Source organism: Prorops nasuta, unplaced genomic scaffold (assembly GCF_024137725.1).
Source record: "Prorops nasuta isolate Cenicafe-Biocafe unplaced genomic scaffold, Cenicafe_Pnas_1.2 PNAS00006, whole genome shotgun sequence".
Taxonomy (NCBI): Eukaryota; Metazoa; Arthropoda; class Insecta; order Hymenoptera; family Bethylidae; genus Prorops; species Prorops nasuta.
The window spans coordinates 738,239-753,297 of NW_027116803.1; the positions used below are offsets into that span (position 1 = coordinate 738,239).

At 31.6% G+C, this 15,059-nt stretch overlaps 3 protein-coding genes across 5 annotated transcripts; all 3 read left to right on the forward strand.

The window, feature by feature from the left end:
* The first annotated feature begins 208 nt into the window (after window positions 1-208).
* Window positions 209-6,661, forward strand: fl(2)d (female lethal d). Of its 3 annotated transcripts, XM_066728175.1 has the most exons (7): window positions 209-330; window positions 439-473; window positions 1,072-1,448; window positions 3,170-3,294; window positions 4,028-4,206; window positions 4,306-4,460; window positions 4,527-6,658. In XM_066728175.1, exons 3-7 carry the CDS (start codon window positions 1,211-1,213, stop codon window positions 5,249-5,251), a joined length of 1,422 nt encoding a protein of 473 aa, XP_066584272.1. In that variant the 5' UTR covers window positions 209-330; window positions 439-473; window positions 1,072-1,210; the 3' UTR covers window positions 5,252-6,658. The 3 variants fall into 3 exon arrangements, with proteins under 3 accessions (XP_066584272.1, XP_066584274.1, XP_066584273.1); XM_066728177.1 differs by lacking the exon at window positions 209-330 and having other exon boundaries at window positions 348-473; window positions 1,072-2,667; window positions 4,527-6,661; XM_066728176.1 differs by lacking the exons at window positions 209-330; window positions 439-473 and adding an exon at window positions 494-700.
* Window positions 6,662-7,218: 557 nt separating this feature from the next.
* LOC136774737 (transcription initiation factor TFIID subunit 5-like) lies at window positions 7,219-10,651 on the forward strand. The gene is made up of 11 exons (XM_066729186.1): window positions 7,219-7,408; window positions 7,538-7,723; window positions 7,811-8,013; window positions 8,087-8,283; window positions 8,360-8,564; window positions 8,646-8,765; window positions 8,869-9,014; window positions 9,085-9,222; window positions 9,299-9,492; window positions 9,573-9,864; window positions 9,963-10,651. Exons 1-11 carry the CDS (start codon window positions 7,346-7,348, stop codon window positions 10,175-10,177), a joined length of 1,959 nt encoding a protein of 652 aa, XP_066585283.1. The 5' UTR covers window positions 7,219-7,345; the 3' UTR covers window positions 10,178-10,651.
* A 478-nt stretch (window positions 10,652-11,129) lies between these two features.
* On the forward strand, window positions 11,130-14,947 carry LOC136774738 (NCK-interacting protein with SH3 domain). Its single transcript, XM_066729187.1, has 9 exons — window positions 11,130-11,268; window positions 11,387-11,571; window positions 11,657-12,478; window positions 12,558-12,760; window positions 12,846-12,949; window positions 13,021-13,239; window positions 13,303-13,475; window positions 13,571-13,668; window positions 13,742-14,947. The coding sequence occupies exons 1-9, from the start codon at window positions 11,232-11,234 to the stop codon at window positions 13,830-13,832; spliced, it is 1,932 nt and encodes a 643-aa protein (XP_066585284.1). The 5' UTR covers window positions 11,130-11,231; the 3' UTR covers window positions 13,833-14,947.
* Window positions 14,948-15,059: the final 112 nt, after the last annotated feature.

Here is a 15,059-nt window from a genome sequence, read left to right on the forward strand (position 1 = left end):
ACACACACAATAATACTACACATGATCATAGTATACAGTATATTGGGGAGTTGCGTGCGATTCTCGGAATTACTCGTCCTTCTCCTTGAGCGTCCTGCTTAAGTGTATGAGCGATATCTCTTGTCAATATCCTATCTATATAAGAAAATGTTTTTGTTATCTCAAAGTAGGCTTCATTGACTATTGAAATATTGTATAATATAAAGATATTCCTCGTAGCTCGACGAGGATGTCAATACGTTACATTGTGGTTTAATCGATCAAGAAGGTCGACACACACACATACACACACACGTATATATATATATATATGCTATATACTATATTTATGTACGTACATACTAACTTCTTGCCCCCGCAAAGCTGGGGAGAGTGTTTTACGTTTCATATGCCAGCTTTATCGTGAATTTACCAAACAAATTTCTTACTTGTTCACAGTCATTTAAATAGTCTTAAGAAGTGTCGCCAGGAAGGTAATATGTTAATATTTTCAGCAAACTTTAATAACTGTAGAATAGAGAAATGGGTGTTTTAATGTCGATTCTGTACATATTCTACGTGCGTGTGCGTAAGCTGCTTTCATTTCTAAAAAAGACATCGCTCACGTCCTGCGTTAAAATTCTTGATTGGATTCTAAAAGCTTATTGTTTCTACCTGGATAAATTATTGTATAAAAGTCATTCATTATTAAATTACACATGTAATTACTACTATAAATTTTATTTTAAAGCATCACTAATCTTTACTAGTAAAATAATTTCTTTTATATAAAGATAACCTATATTTTACTAATGATAAATTAACTCTTTCAATAGAAATTTTAATGATTGTTAACATTATTTAATGTAATTTCTAATTTAGAGTATGTAACTTAGGTGAAAATAAAATCATTTTAGCTAATGTTTATGTTAATTTATGATTGGTAAGATTAAGAATAAAATAATGTATATCATTGCATAAACAAGTGATATTATCTTTCTATGATATATTGTAATAGAGAATGCTAATGCTTTGTTTAATTCTTAATCTTAAAGTGTTCTAATATAACTATTATATGATGATTGTTTTCAGACGAATGAAGATCAAATATAGTAATAGCTGGGGCCTGTTGGTAGCTGTAGACAGAGTGGATTTGAAGTAGGGTTAAGAAAGTGACGCATGTCTCAAAGATTGCATAATCCTCAAGTATTCAGATCAAAAAAGGATTCCTATGGAAATGGCGGAGGAATCTAGCGAGATTAAATCAACTGGACCATGTTCTCCAAAAAGTCCTCAAAGTACTAGTGCCAATGGGAAACCATGTAGTCCACAGTCTCCTAAAATACCATGCCGTGTCAAGTTATCGGAGCAGAGATTTGACAGCTTGACTAAGGAGGAGCTAGCAGCTTTGTGGCATGGACAGGAAATGTATGTGGAGTGTCTTGAAGCCCAGGCAGCAGCCCACGAAGGTACTGAGATCACTTGAGTGAGGCCATCTCACTCACCACATTTCTTAACTGAATTTTCAAATGGCAGAACAGAATATGAACAAGATTTTTTTCATGAAATGAGACTCTAGTAGGGACGTTAAGCATAAGTAACAAGCAGTAATTTGGTTCAGTGCATAATATACAAAAAATATAGCTATAATATAATTTTATTTTAATAAATATTACAAAATCTTAGGAAATTTAAGTTGCAAGCTATAAAAACTCTTAGTTTTTAAGTTTCAAACAATTAAGCTTTAGAGACTATAATGTTTTTTCACTATAATCACAGAGAAGTTAGACTACAATTTGCTTTATTGGCATACAGTTATTATATATTGCTTTTAAGGATTGTACTGCTCTGACTTAGTTTTAAATTAATTATAACTAGAAGCTATTATGGCAGTGATGTGTAGTGTTATATTAGAGTATATAGTGTTTAAAGATAAGAGTTATAATTGAAAGCTGAAAACAAAAAGTTTTTTATTTTACTATAAATAATCAGCATACAAAATTGCATTTATGACAACAAGGAGTGAAATATTCTACAAAGAAGTGATGGTGCATAAAACACTTATGAAATATCTTTATTTATCTACATTTTACATTTAATACTCTTTATTATTTGGTATTCTTTCAAGTGATTAGTGCACAGTGTCTGAAGAAGGTTTTCAGTGTTAAACAAAAAGTTAGAAAAATTATTAATAACAGAATAAGCAGTGCTGTGCAACTGTAGTGTACTTATTTTGTCAAGTGTATATGCATAAGTATGTCCGTGATGCTTGAAAAATGCTAAATGAGCATTATCTGGCATTTATTTATTTGAAGATTGATTAAGAAGAATTATAATAACTGCAAGTTATTGTTCTATGATAATACTCAGTGTTAGAAGATGCAAGATCCTCCAAGATTATCTTTTTAAAGCTGTCCATTTTCAAATTTTTTCACTGTTAAAATTATTTATTTTTCAATAAGCCATATTCATTTCCCATCCACTCATAAAGCTTCAAATTTGAGATTGTCCCCTCCCAGTTGAAAACATTAAAATCTGCGAAAAAAAGGCCTGACCATCATCTTCTAACAACGTCCTCTGCCCCGAAAATTCTCACAAATCTTGTGGATGAAACTTAACTTCTTCACTTGGTCTTGATGGGAGAACAGAGTCCCACAAATGGCACAGCGCAACCACTACAAAATCGAAGTATGAACTAATTAAGAGTTAAGATCTCATCAGTTGTCAGGAAGTTTTCATGAATACATACTTATTTTAGTACATATAGTATGAGATAATCAAATTATGCGTACTTGGAAATATTTACACACCGCAATTCTTTGTCACTTTTTTCATCTGCTGATATTATTAGCAAGGATAATTCTCAGTTATCAGAAATTTGTTTATATTTATATTATGTAAGATTTTTTATTACCTATGTTACCTTAAATTTTCTATTTTCCGATACATTTCCAAATTTTTATCAAACCTTTTATACAAATTAATGATTAAAGTTCATAGTAAATTGTTAACTTAATTTGTATCTAATAGAATGTTAATTTTTGTATAAATGTATAGACTAAAAATAAGCACTCCTTTATTTTAAATTGGTGGAAATTTTGTATTTGAATCGGAAATTAGATTTGCTATTTGTATAGGTAAATTTGTAAGAGGGAAAGTAAGGTGAAAGTAACATAACATACTGTTTTAGGTACAATAGCTTCATTGAAAGAGTCCGAAGAAAAATATAGGCAACAATATGCTGAAGCGTGTCACAGGGAGAAGATTTTGGTAAGGAGGCTTGCTTCAAAGGAGCAGGAGCTGCAAGAATATGTTGTATGTATTTTGTAAAATATTGTAATGTACATGATATGTTTTTTAATTTGAGACTGCCAAATATTTGGAAAAAAAAGTATGTCAGAGAAAATAGTTTTTTGTAAAAGTTATTTGGTATAAAGAAGAACATAAATTGTCATTAGTTTCACTTAGAAGTCATTCAAAAATTACATGAAGGTCACTTTGAGCTTTTTGATGGAACTACTTATCTTTTTATATTGCATACTTTTGTAATTAATCTCAAAAACTTTCCAAAATACTATATTCATTTATCATTTCATCTAGTCACTCATTAAATATTTCAATTTGAAATACCATAGAAGTACAGGTTTGACTGCAGCAATCTACATAACTGCTATGAATGCATATGAATAGTCCTTAAATGAGTTAAAATTTAAATAAAAATATCTAGCAAATAACTGGATGAAATAATGAATTAACATAGAAATTTGGAAAACTTTTGAGATAACCTACAATAATATACAATGAAAAATATACATATAGTTGCATTACAAGTTTTAGATGATCTTCATGTAACTTTCAAATGGCTTCGCAAGATCAAATCAATGACATCATTTTATATCGTAATTTGTATCAAACAACATTTGTAAAGAACAATTGTTTATGAAATGCTTTTTTCCAGATATTTGTTAGTCAAGTTAAAAAATTCGAAAAATTCGCCGTTTATATAGAATGATGACACTTTTATTAAATAAAATTTTTGGTTCAATAGAGTCAGATAACAGAACTAAAAGCTGCTCATGCCCCATCAGTAGCTGCTTTAAGATCAGCTTTACTAGATCCAGCCGTTAACATATTGATACAAAAATTGAGACAAGAACTAATATCAACTAAGGCTAAATTAGAAGATACTCAAAATGAGCTTAGCGCATGGAAGTTTACTCCAGACAGGTGAGTTATAGTTTTAACCTTATAATTAATTATAATCTTTATCATATTAAATAACTTAATTATAAATTAGTTAAAACTAACTGTTATAATTATGTTTAGCAATACGGGAAAAAGATTAATGGCAAAATGTAGACTACTTTATCAAGAAAATGAAGAATTAGGACGGATGATCGCTAGCGGTCGTATAGCAAAATTAGAAGGAGAATTAGCCTTGCAAAAAAGTTTTAGTGAAGAAGTAAAAAAATCACAATCAGGTATACCTTAATCATTTCAATATGTATTATGTAGGCTTATTTAATCATTGTTTAATTTTTGTGTAGAATTGGACGAGTTTTTACAAGATTTGGATGAAGATGTTGAGGGTATGCAGAGTACTATATACTTTTTACAGCAAGAGTTGCGCAAAGCTCGTGAGTCGGTGACACTACTGCAGCAAGAAAATGCAACATTGAAAGCCACTTCAAGTGACTTTAATTTAACAAATGGTTTATCGCCGCACACACCACCAATTAAGAAAGAAGAACCTGAAGATAGCGCGCTGCTAGAAGAAGTAAAAGTTGCAAAAAAAGTGGAGAACAACAGTGAAGTGTTAAAAGGAGCGAGAACTCCGCCATTAAGTTCGCAAACCTCATCGGAAGTTGACTCTATTACCGAGAGAATTCAACGGATTGAATCTATAAGAACAGAGCATGCGGATAACGATGAGAGTTCAAGTGATTCAGCTGCTCTGATAATTAAAGTCGAAAACGAAGAACTGAGTGACAGAGAAGAAGAAAGTCGAGATGAAAACCGTAATGGTAAAAGGACATTGAGGACTAAAACACAAAGCAGAAATAGTGGTAAAACAAACGGGGAAGAGGTGCTAAATAGAACAGCAAGGGGTAGGGAGAGAACAAAACGGGACAAAAGTGTGCCTGCTAGTGACGAAGAAAGGACGCACAAGAAAAAACGTCGAGAAAGTATTCTTTCTCTGGATTATAATGATGGAGATGACGATGCTTTAGTTTTAATTAATGGTGAAACTCTTCAAAGTGATCTTGAATGAATATTCAAGCATTCAGAAGAATTATGATGCTGAACGAAACACTTTGCCATTTAATTAATCTTGAAGCTGTTTAATTTCCGACATAATATTCGAGATTTGTAGCTTCCTTTATGGATTAGATTATTGGGGTGTTGCGCAGTAATATATAGATGTAACGCTGATAGGTTACTTTTACATTTTATCTTATATTTTCTTTCTCTTATATATTTTCTTAACTCTTTTCTGTTCTATTTTTCCTCTCTTCATTTCTTTTCAAATGTATACTTTTTATGATTTTGTACAGAACTATTTAATTACTGTTTATGCATTGCTAAGAGTGCATTTAATGTGCAATGTTACTTGGTATACTTTACAAATCAACAATTTTCATAAATAATCCAACAAATTTTGAAATAATTTCTTATAAAAGGAGGATATGAATTCTCTGGTTTATATTTTTAAAATAAAGTAATATTATAGTTACCACTTTGCAAGTTGTAGCAAACAAAATATGTTTTCATGGCTGATCTATCATGTCTTGCAACGTAATGTAAATACACTAATGTTGCTAACATTAAATAATGAAAATTACGTATGTATAGATTCAGATATAAAATAGATTATGGTAACATATACAATGTATACAGTTTTGTTTGCTAATTATGCGTGCAAACCCAACTGAATATTATGAAAGAATTGTGTTTTTAATTGTATAAAATAGGAACGGAATTTGTTTGTTATCCACATTCAATATTTACAGTCTATTATTTCATACAGTAGCTAATATAATTTTCACTAAAATGTATTAATTAGCCGATGATAAGACATTTAACAACAGCAATAATTATAAAATTATAATTCAATTCTTTTTTCCAAGCTAATGATGACTGTATAAGAAGTTTACATTACAGTTTTATATTTGTATTATTTATAATATATACATACATACCGTGAAAACATGTTTGTATATTATAAATATAATTTTATTTTTAACACACGACTGCTCTTAAAAACTGTACATAAATTAATATTTCTTTATAATATTACACCATTTTACGACTATATACGTTTTATTTGCATTTTACTTCATGCGTTTTATAAAAAGCGAAATTAAACTCAATAGTGCTCTCAATTATAAGACCCCATTTTGCTAATTAGGAATTTTTTAATTAGTTTAACACTCTCTCTAGATTTACCGGGCTAGTAAAAATGATTGGATTTGCTATTTCAGTTAAAAATTTCCATTTTATGTCAATTTTGTTCCGGGAATGTTATCATGGCTTGTGTAGCTAAAATTAAATAATAATTTTTGTGAAGTTTATATTACTTCATATGTATACGAAAAAAAAAATTTTTTTGTTATTGACACTTATTACCAATCGAAACGACTAGTTTCGGTAAAAATAGGTATATTTAATTTATTGGTAAATCTTGTGTTAAAGATCAGGCTAAAGATTTATATACGCTATAGGTAGGTGCGAAATATTGAATATTTATAGAGTTAAAATTCATATTTGATGTAATAATTAAAGATGATTTCTAGAGGGCAACTTTCTGGCGCCCTATTTTTCATTATGTTTTTATTCCTAAATCATGAAATTATTAAAACAAAAATGTTTTAAAGGATAAAGACAAATGATATAAAGGATATTGGAATGCCAATGGATGCATTCACTCATTCCGCATAACCGCGAAAAATACTTTGATATGATTGGTCTATGTTCAGACAACTCAGCGCCAAATGTTGAGTAAAAACGGGTCATGATTGGTCTCCGGCGGTATTAATAAACCAAACATACATAGTATGTACGAAACGCGAGACTATTACTCTATAATATATGTTACGTAAAGTATAGGTTTTCAGTACTGCAGAGTGAGCAGACATCTACGCGCATGCGTTTGGGCATGTGACGCCAATCGACGAATGCTGATCAATGGCCAATGCAACATCAGCGTCACCAGCAGACCAGTCCATCAGATAAGCCGCATCGCCCGCATCAGCAACCAGCGTCGTCAGCTGTTTCAGCATACATTCTACAAGTGCATTGAGCTAGAGCGTATTATTGTTTACGGTAGTGCAAATTTTTAAACGCTTAATAATTAAAGTATTCCAAAATGGAAACTGATAAAAATACAATGTTAGCTGTTTTGCAGCTGCTTAGAAAATATAATTTAAAGGTACGTCTTACATGTTAAGAGTAAAAATTAAATGCTGATATCTAACCCCAAATTTGTCATTTAAGAAAAGTGTTCAAATTTTTTACGCGTTATTTAAAGTAAATAAAAGATCTTATTTTATAATTTTAGAGTACTGAAGAATCGCTTAGAAAAGAAGCGAACCTCGCAGATATTTCACCAGATGAAGCACAACAAACCGACTCTGAGGTTAGCAGCGTACTTTCAGCATATAAAAGTGAAGGAGATCCGGCGCTTTATGAAAAAGCTTACAGTGAATTAAAGAAGTTTGTAGAAGGGTCTTTAGATATTTACAAGGTAAATTAATATTTCAGTCAATTTTCTGTGATAAGGTTCACAGTATAATACTGCAACATAACTTATTTCCATTTCCTATCACAATAGCATGAATTGGGTACAATATTATATCCTGTTTTGGTGCACATGTACTTGGAGCTTGTTTACAATAATCATTCTGAAGAAGCTAAACAGCTTACGGAAAAATTTGGATCCACACTCGAAGAATATTATCAGAATGATTTAAAACGTCTTTTGAATGTGACAAAGCGTGAACAAATGGCAGGGAATGAGTTGACAGATACATTCAAGTAATTATATTAAATGTTATAAAATTTATTATGACTATCTGTATAATTTCTTTAAAAACCAAATGTTTTTTAGATCTAATCAGTTTATCATAAGGATGTCTAGAGATACACTTTCAATTCTTAAAAGGCATCTTCAAGAAAAAAAACATAGTGTGCTACTAAACATTATACAAGAGCATTTATACTTTGATATGTATGAGGGTGTAGCCCGTAACAAACAACAAATTGAAGCTACTTCTGGTGCTACAGTAGGCGAGGCAACAAGACAAGGTAATGACTAAATTATTTTGGCCATTGTTTAATTAAATGTACTATTCTTATTAGTTAAATAAATACATTCTTGCAGACAACAAAACAAAAGTTTATTATGGTCTTCTAAAGGAGCCAGATATTCAGTGTGTACCTCCTGCTGAAGAAGAAGAAGATGATGCACCTGGTATAGATGGTGATAAACCAAAGAAAAAAAAAACCAAAAAGGATCCTTTATTTTCAAAAAAAACCAAATCTGACCCAAATGCTCCACCTGTGGGTAGAATGCCTCTACCGCATTTGTAAGTTTTGCAGTATGTGTAAATAGAATAAGTAAAGAAGGTTTCATAATATATTGCTTTCTAATAACAAATTTATCACAGGAAAGATGCCGACAAACTGGAGAAAGTAAAAGCGCTGAGAGAAGCTTCAAAAAGAGTGGTATTAGGACCTGATACACTACCTTCAATATGTTTTTATACATTGTTAAATGCGGTACATAGGTATATACAAGATTCTACTTTTATCATTTAATTTACTACTTTTGTGTAATTAATATTAATTGACAAGATTAATTTAATTAAATAATTATAAAAAAATATTTAGTGTTACTGCAGCCGAAGTAGCAGAAGATTCTAGTTTACTTGCTGTAGGCTTCAATGATTCTGCCATTAAAGTGTGGAGTTTAGTTCCTTCGAAATTAAGATTAATGAAGAATGGAGAACAATTACAAGATATTGATAGAGAAGCCGGTAATTCAGTGAGCACATGAACATATTAAGTTAAAAAAAAAATTTGCTAAAATAATAATGTTTATTACAGATGATGTATTAGTAAGAATGATGGATGAGAGGACAGCTGAAAGTTCCAGATCATTATTTGGGCATAGTGGACCAGTTTACAGTCTTTCATTTAGTCCAGATAGAAATCTCTTACTATCTTCATCAGAAGATACAACAGGTATTATATTATTATTTAACAAATTTATAACAATTGCTGTGTATTATTAAATATCTCTAAATTTTATTTGTTGTAGTAAGACTATGGTCTCTGCACACATGGACATGCGTTGTTTGTTATAAAGGCCATTTATTCCCAGTTTGGTGTACAAAATTTTCACCACATGGTTATTATTTCGCTACTGCATCTCATGATAAAACAGCAAGGCTCTGGGCTACTGATTCTCATCAGCCACTTCGAATATTTGCTGGTCATTATTCAGATGTTGATGTAAGAAAATTATTAACAAAGAGTCTTATAATTTAATTAACTTTCAGTATAAATTTATGAGATTAAAACTTTTTGTTTAGGTAATTCAATTTCATCCAAATTCAAATTATGTAGCTACTGGCTCAAGTGACATGACAGTTAGATTATGGGACTGTGTGGGTGGTGGTCAAGTAAGGTTAATGACAGGACATAAAGCTCCGATCTATTCCCTCGCCTTTTCAGCCGAGGGTAGATTTTTAGCATCTGCTGGTGCTGATAATCGTGTTCTTATGTGGGATCTTGCACATGGCCATCTTGTTGCTGCATTATCAAGTCATACAGGATCTGTTCATTCTTTGTCTTTCAGCAGAGATGGCAATATCTTAGTATCAGGTAGTTTATTTTTTATCAGTATCTTTACTCCTTTAATAGGAAAAGTTCTTAAGAGAAAGTTTAAAAATAAATTACAATTTATTTAAATTTTCCAACAGGATCACTTGACTGCACAATTAAATTGTGGGATTTTACTAAATTAGCAGAGGAAATGAGCTTAGAAGATGTCAATGTATCTCACAACCCAGATGTGAAAACTAATGCAGATTCATATTTGTTAAGAAGTTTTGCTACCAAAAATTCTCCAGTCCTAGCGTTACATTTTTCTAGAAGAAATTTGCTTATGGGTGTTGGGATGTTTGAAGCAACATAGTATGAACTTGTAACTTTTACTTAAACTTTTGTGGTAACTTCGATAAAATACCTTTTGATCAAAAAATTTGCTTTCCAACTATATCATTTTGATTCTCTTTGTTATATTGAAATTGGTGAATTTGATTGATTGTAATATCTTTTATTAAATTCAACTAATAATAAGTGGATAGGCAAAGGATATTACGGTAAAAAAAAATAATCCTTTTTAATTGTGAAAAGGAGCAGATGGTCATTGTATTTAAAGTCATGTGAGTGTGTACTGTAATTTGTATATAAGAGGACGAGAGCGGTGGATAACAGGCTGATTAGCAAAGTTACTGGCGCAGCACAGTAGCCTAAGTGGGTACTCTTTTATTTTGTCAAAATTGTCTCTTCTAAAATATATTTCGGATTAGAATGATTATTAGAGGAAAATGGCCTTTGGGTGTGATAATTTGTACATTTTTAATAACAAGAAAATAAATAAATAGATAGTAAGTCCTATTGAAAGTATATGGTTTTATTATTTGTGCTCTACTCCCTTTAGTCTTTAAGAGTATGTAACTTGACTCTGGGGAAATTGCTGCAGAGAATAGAGATATAGGCCAGAGAAGCACGGATTGAAGTTAGCTGAAATGTGTCCATATCAATTTGGCATACCGACCATACCGTAGCGTTACGAACTACAATACTACGAAAATGAGTACTACGCTACCGCAGAGACCACCGCAGACCGCTACCAGTGCTACCAAGACTGACCGAGAGAGGTAAGGTCTGTGGTCTATCAGCTATCAGGGACAGGAAGGAAAGGTAGCTAATCCGATCTCTTTGGAACATAATACTACATAAACTGCTAAGATAATAGCATCTGGCTAGATCTGGTAATTTATATTCCAGGTAGCAAAGTAATAAAGATAGTAAGTAAAATGTAATGCAGGCTGCAGAGGCGAATGAAAGTGAGATTGGCAATCGCACACGTAGGTGGTTCCTGGTTAATCAAGTTTTCTCCTGGGCGTAGTCTTAGTCCTTTCAAGTGGTATTGACACGCTTTATATTGTAAATATTCTTAAAACATGACCGAATCGTCCTCGCAGCAAAGTATTAGGTTAGGTAAGTGCAAGGATGTAAAAGCTTACCGCGGTTTCTGCATTCGTTTATCTGTCTTATCAAAATTGTTCGTTGGGCATGTATATGTATACATGTTAACAATATTGTTATATGCGCACAGAGAACTATGAAATGCTCAAGGCTTTATACAGCTTCAAGGCCACTTTCGCAAAAACTCTCAGCTTTCGGGAGGGCGATTATTTTATTCTACATCAGACGAATACAAAAGAGAAGAATTGGTGGCAGGTAATAGATAGCCAGGGCTGGGTTGGTTATATACCATCTAATTACGTTATTACCTTAAAAGTATGTACATATGCTTGCATATATTTATAACTACTTATTAGTAAAAATGTTGTTTATTTTTATAATATTTGACCTATGCTTGTAGGTAGAGCCTCAGTTTTTAATCAATTTCCTAGAGACCAGTATACACAATTTGTTATCAGATAGTAATAAACAGGAAGGGGGTACCCAGCCTGATAAGCAAGATCTTATTCTTAGACTTGTTGAAAAGAAAAGACAAGCAGAATTAAGTAAAAAAACTAAAAAGCATGCTCCTCTACCACCTGATTTTACTAGTACTACACCAACTAAAGAGTTATGTCCAGCTATAATTAATCAGTCTGAATCTGATATTAAGACAATACCGAGTAATACCTCTTACGCAACAGCAGTAACTACAGCAAACACAGATGGAGATTTGGTGGATGCACAGAACAATGCTAAAACTAGATTTGTAGGTGAAAAAAAGAAAACTTATCCAATGCAGTCTGAATCTGAGACAAAAGAAATTCATAAAACAATATCACAGGGTAGTATCAGACAACTCACACCTAATGGCTCCCCTGTGAAAAACAAGAATATATGCAATATTAATTCTAGAACTGCTTATCAATTATTGGATCAAGTACGTAAAAACACTGATCTTAGCTATGAAATGTCAAAGGTAGCTGTTACTGTTGTCGTGACTGGCCTACAGCATTTGTTGCCACAGAACCTAAGCCCCTACTTTGATGCTTTAATACATCAGTTGGAAAACCCATTAAATGTTTCCAATCTGAGTATTGAGGAAACATATGATGCTAATCGATTGAAAATTATATTTACTGAGTTAACATCTTGTAAAGAAGACTCGCAGCAAAGAAACTGGATGGTTTATGAAGATGAATCTATTATTGTTGAATATATTAAAGAACTTACATCAATACTGGTACAAACTTTTTATTAAAAAAGAAATCAGTTTCTTTGCTTATATTAGTTAAAATATATTGTAAACTGTGTTTTTATAGACTAATGCAGATGCCAATGTATCAAGGCATATTTTAAGGCAAGATCAATATGAAGGGGTTTTGGTATTATGCGATTATTATCAAATGGAAACCAGATGGACTATTAGACAACTGTTATTACAATCCTTTGGAGTCATGTGCAGTTTGGATTCTCTTATTGTTACAGTAATGCTGAATGGGGTACTACCTATGGAATTAGCAAGGTAGAATAGAAAATAATTTTGTGGGAGTTAGATAAATTTAGATGATTAAATTGTTTCAATTACTGAATTTAATGGTGCATGACAGGGATATGAGAAGCAATCCTAGGAATGTAATGAAGCTAAATTATTCTTCATTATTACTCACTATGATATTTTCCATGGGTGAACCAATGCCAATAACACACTTAGGTTAGTTGAATCATTTTTATAAAATATATTAAGTTTTACAAACCTAATTATTTGAAATATGACTTTCACAGAGCATTTGGGTACTGATTTCATAACATTCCTTCTTGATTTAATCGAGAATCCGCCGGACACCGATTTGGAAGATCAGTTGCCAGATTTATTTATAAATCTAATACTATCGTATAATTTACAATTCTCATCTAATGAAAATATAGTCATAAGTGCTTTGCAGAAGATGTCTATAGCTAAAGTCTTTACAGAAAAAATCTTATATTTGTTTAATAGAGAAGGTATTTTTTTCTGGTTACCCATAAGAAACTTGTTTTATCATTTAAGATATTAATTGTTTGCAGAGGATCCTGTAAGAATTTTCGATCATGAGCCATCTCCCCCACATTCTGTATTAAAATTATTTATCGATCTGTTCAGTAATGATGCTACCGCTGGCCTCTTCTATACAAATGACATTAAAGTTCTCATAGATATTATTTTACGACAGTTATCCGATATGTTCCCTGGACCAAAGGTGAACAATTGAGTTTTCATAATAGCTTATAATTCGCTTATTGCTATAAAAAGATTTTGCTAAATTATTTATTTTATTTTGAATCATTTTTTCAGCGAAGACAATATTTGGAGCTTTGTCGCAGAGTTTTACGTACTTCAAGTTATAACGAGCATCGCCATAGATCCGAAGATTTACTCAAATGTTTCACAAGGTACATATTCTTTACTGTTTACACAATAAACTGCATAATCTTATACTGATTTGCATTGTCAATTTCCTTACAGGATATTTTGTGAAGAAACATCCGAAAGCCAATATGATCAACAGCTGGTACGCGAAATTAGCAATGAATTTCCACATTTTTTTAAGATGTGACATTTACTTTCATCCTCTGATCAAAAAGATTTGGAGGAGGACGATCTACAAACACTCGTCTAAGAAAGCTTAGGAAAAAAATTCTGACTTGCGAAGAAAAACTCAAGTTTGCAATGAAAAAGTCTCCTTATTTTTCTATTATTCTTCTAACGTATTTAACTGTTAAATGACTAAACTAGAAAAGACGCACATTACTCAATTACTCTATTAAGCGCACCGTCGCCATTAACTAAGCCTTTTTTTCTCGATTGTACGAGTAAAAGTCTTTAAATATTTAAAGGAATTCGTGATTATTGATTGCCAACTTATAGAAATAACAAATAGGGTGTGTTTACTATTGATATTTTATCGGCGGAGGACGTACCTACTACTTTCTGATTAGTCTTTAATTAGTCTTTAAATAAGAATCCTGTCATTCCAGGCGTGTGGACCACCCGTATTTTAAAAACTTAAAGTCGACTCACCTCATACAATAAAGAAGCCTAGTTACAATGCGAGCCAATTAAGAGCGGAGCTGTATTACAAATACTTAAGACTCCCTTATAGAAACGAAATCTCTCTAATCTATAAAGAATTAAAACTTTAAAAATATAGTATGTAATTGTGTCGGGAACAGAAAATGTATTCTAGTCGATGATACCCGAATAGCGTCTTAAGTCATGTGATTCTTTACCTTAGTTTACACACATTTTCTAAGAAAAAAATAATATATATACTTTAACTTATTTATATATGTATATAATTTAATATATATGTGTTAACAAGTATTACTATCAAAGCTTGCTGCCATCAGTTCTTTATGAGGCATTTATCATTCTTATGAAGCGTTAACAATAAATTTAGTACCACTATGAAGTTTTGTGTTTCGAAACTTTACACCGAAATAAAATGATGCTTTGAATGACAAAAGTTCCATTGAAACTAACAATGAAAGTGCACAGATTAAAGCTGGTGATGTTTCGAGACTGAACGTAATTTCAAAGCTATCTAGTCTATCGTTGGTTAATATATTTTTTTAATAATATAGTACTGCGTTACGTTTGCGACTATTGAAATGTCAATTACAGTGATTTCTCGAATGTTAAATAAATGCAAAGTTTAGATGACCATGACAAGCACAATTGTTTTGTCCCTTATATTTTTTATTGCCTTACCCTTTTTAACCTGCGATAAAGGGATACAAAATTACCACCTTATCAACTGGCAAAAATATAATTTCTTCGTGCC

Bases quoted from the DNA above. Each gene is read 5' to 3' on its own strand.
- LOC136774737 (XM_066729186.1), top strand. From the start codon at position 7,346: ATGGAAACTGATAAAAATACAATGTTAGCTGTTTTGCAGCTGCTTAGA. The intron at 8,284-8,359 runs GTAATGACTAAA...ACATTCTTGCAG, and splicing joins AGGCGAGGCAACAAGACAAG to ACAACAAAACAAAAGTTTAT. The intron at 9,223-9,298 runs GTATTATATTAT...TATTTGTTGTAG, and splicing joins TTCATCAGAAGATACAACAG to TAAGACTATGGTCTCTGCAC.
- LOC136774738 (XM_066729187.1), top strand. From the start codon at position 11,232: ATGACCGAATCGTCCTCGCAGCAAAGTATTAGGTTAG. The intron at 12,950-13,020 runs GTTAGTTGAATC...TGACTTTCACAG, and splicing joins AATGCCAATAACACACTTAG to AGCATTTGGGTACTGATTTC. The intron at 13,476-13,570 runs GTGAACAATTGA...TCATTTTTTCAG, and splicing joins ATATGTTCCCTGGACCAAAG to CGAAGACAATATTTGGAGCT.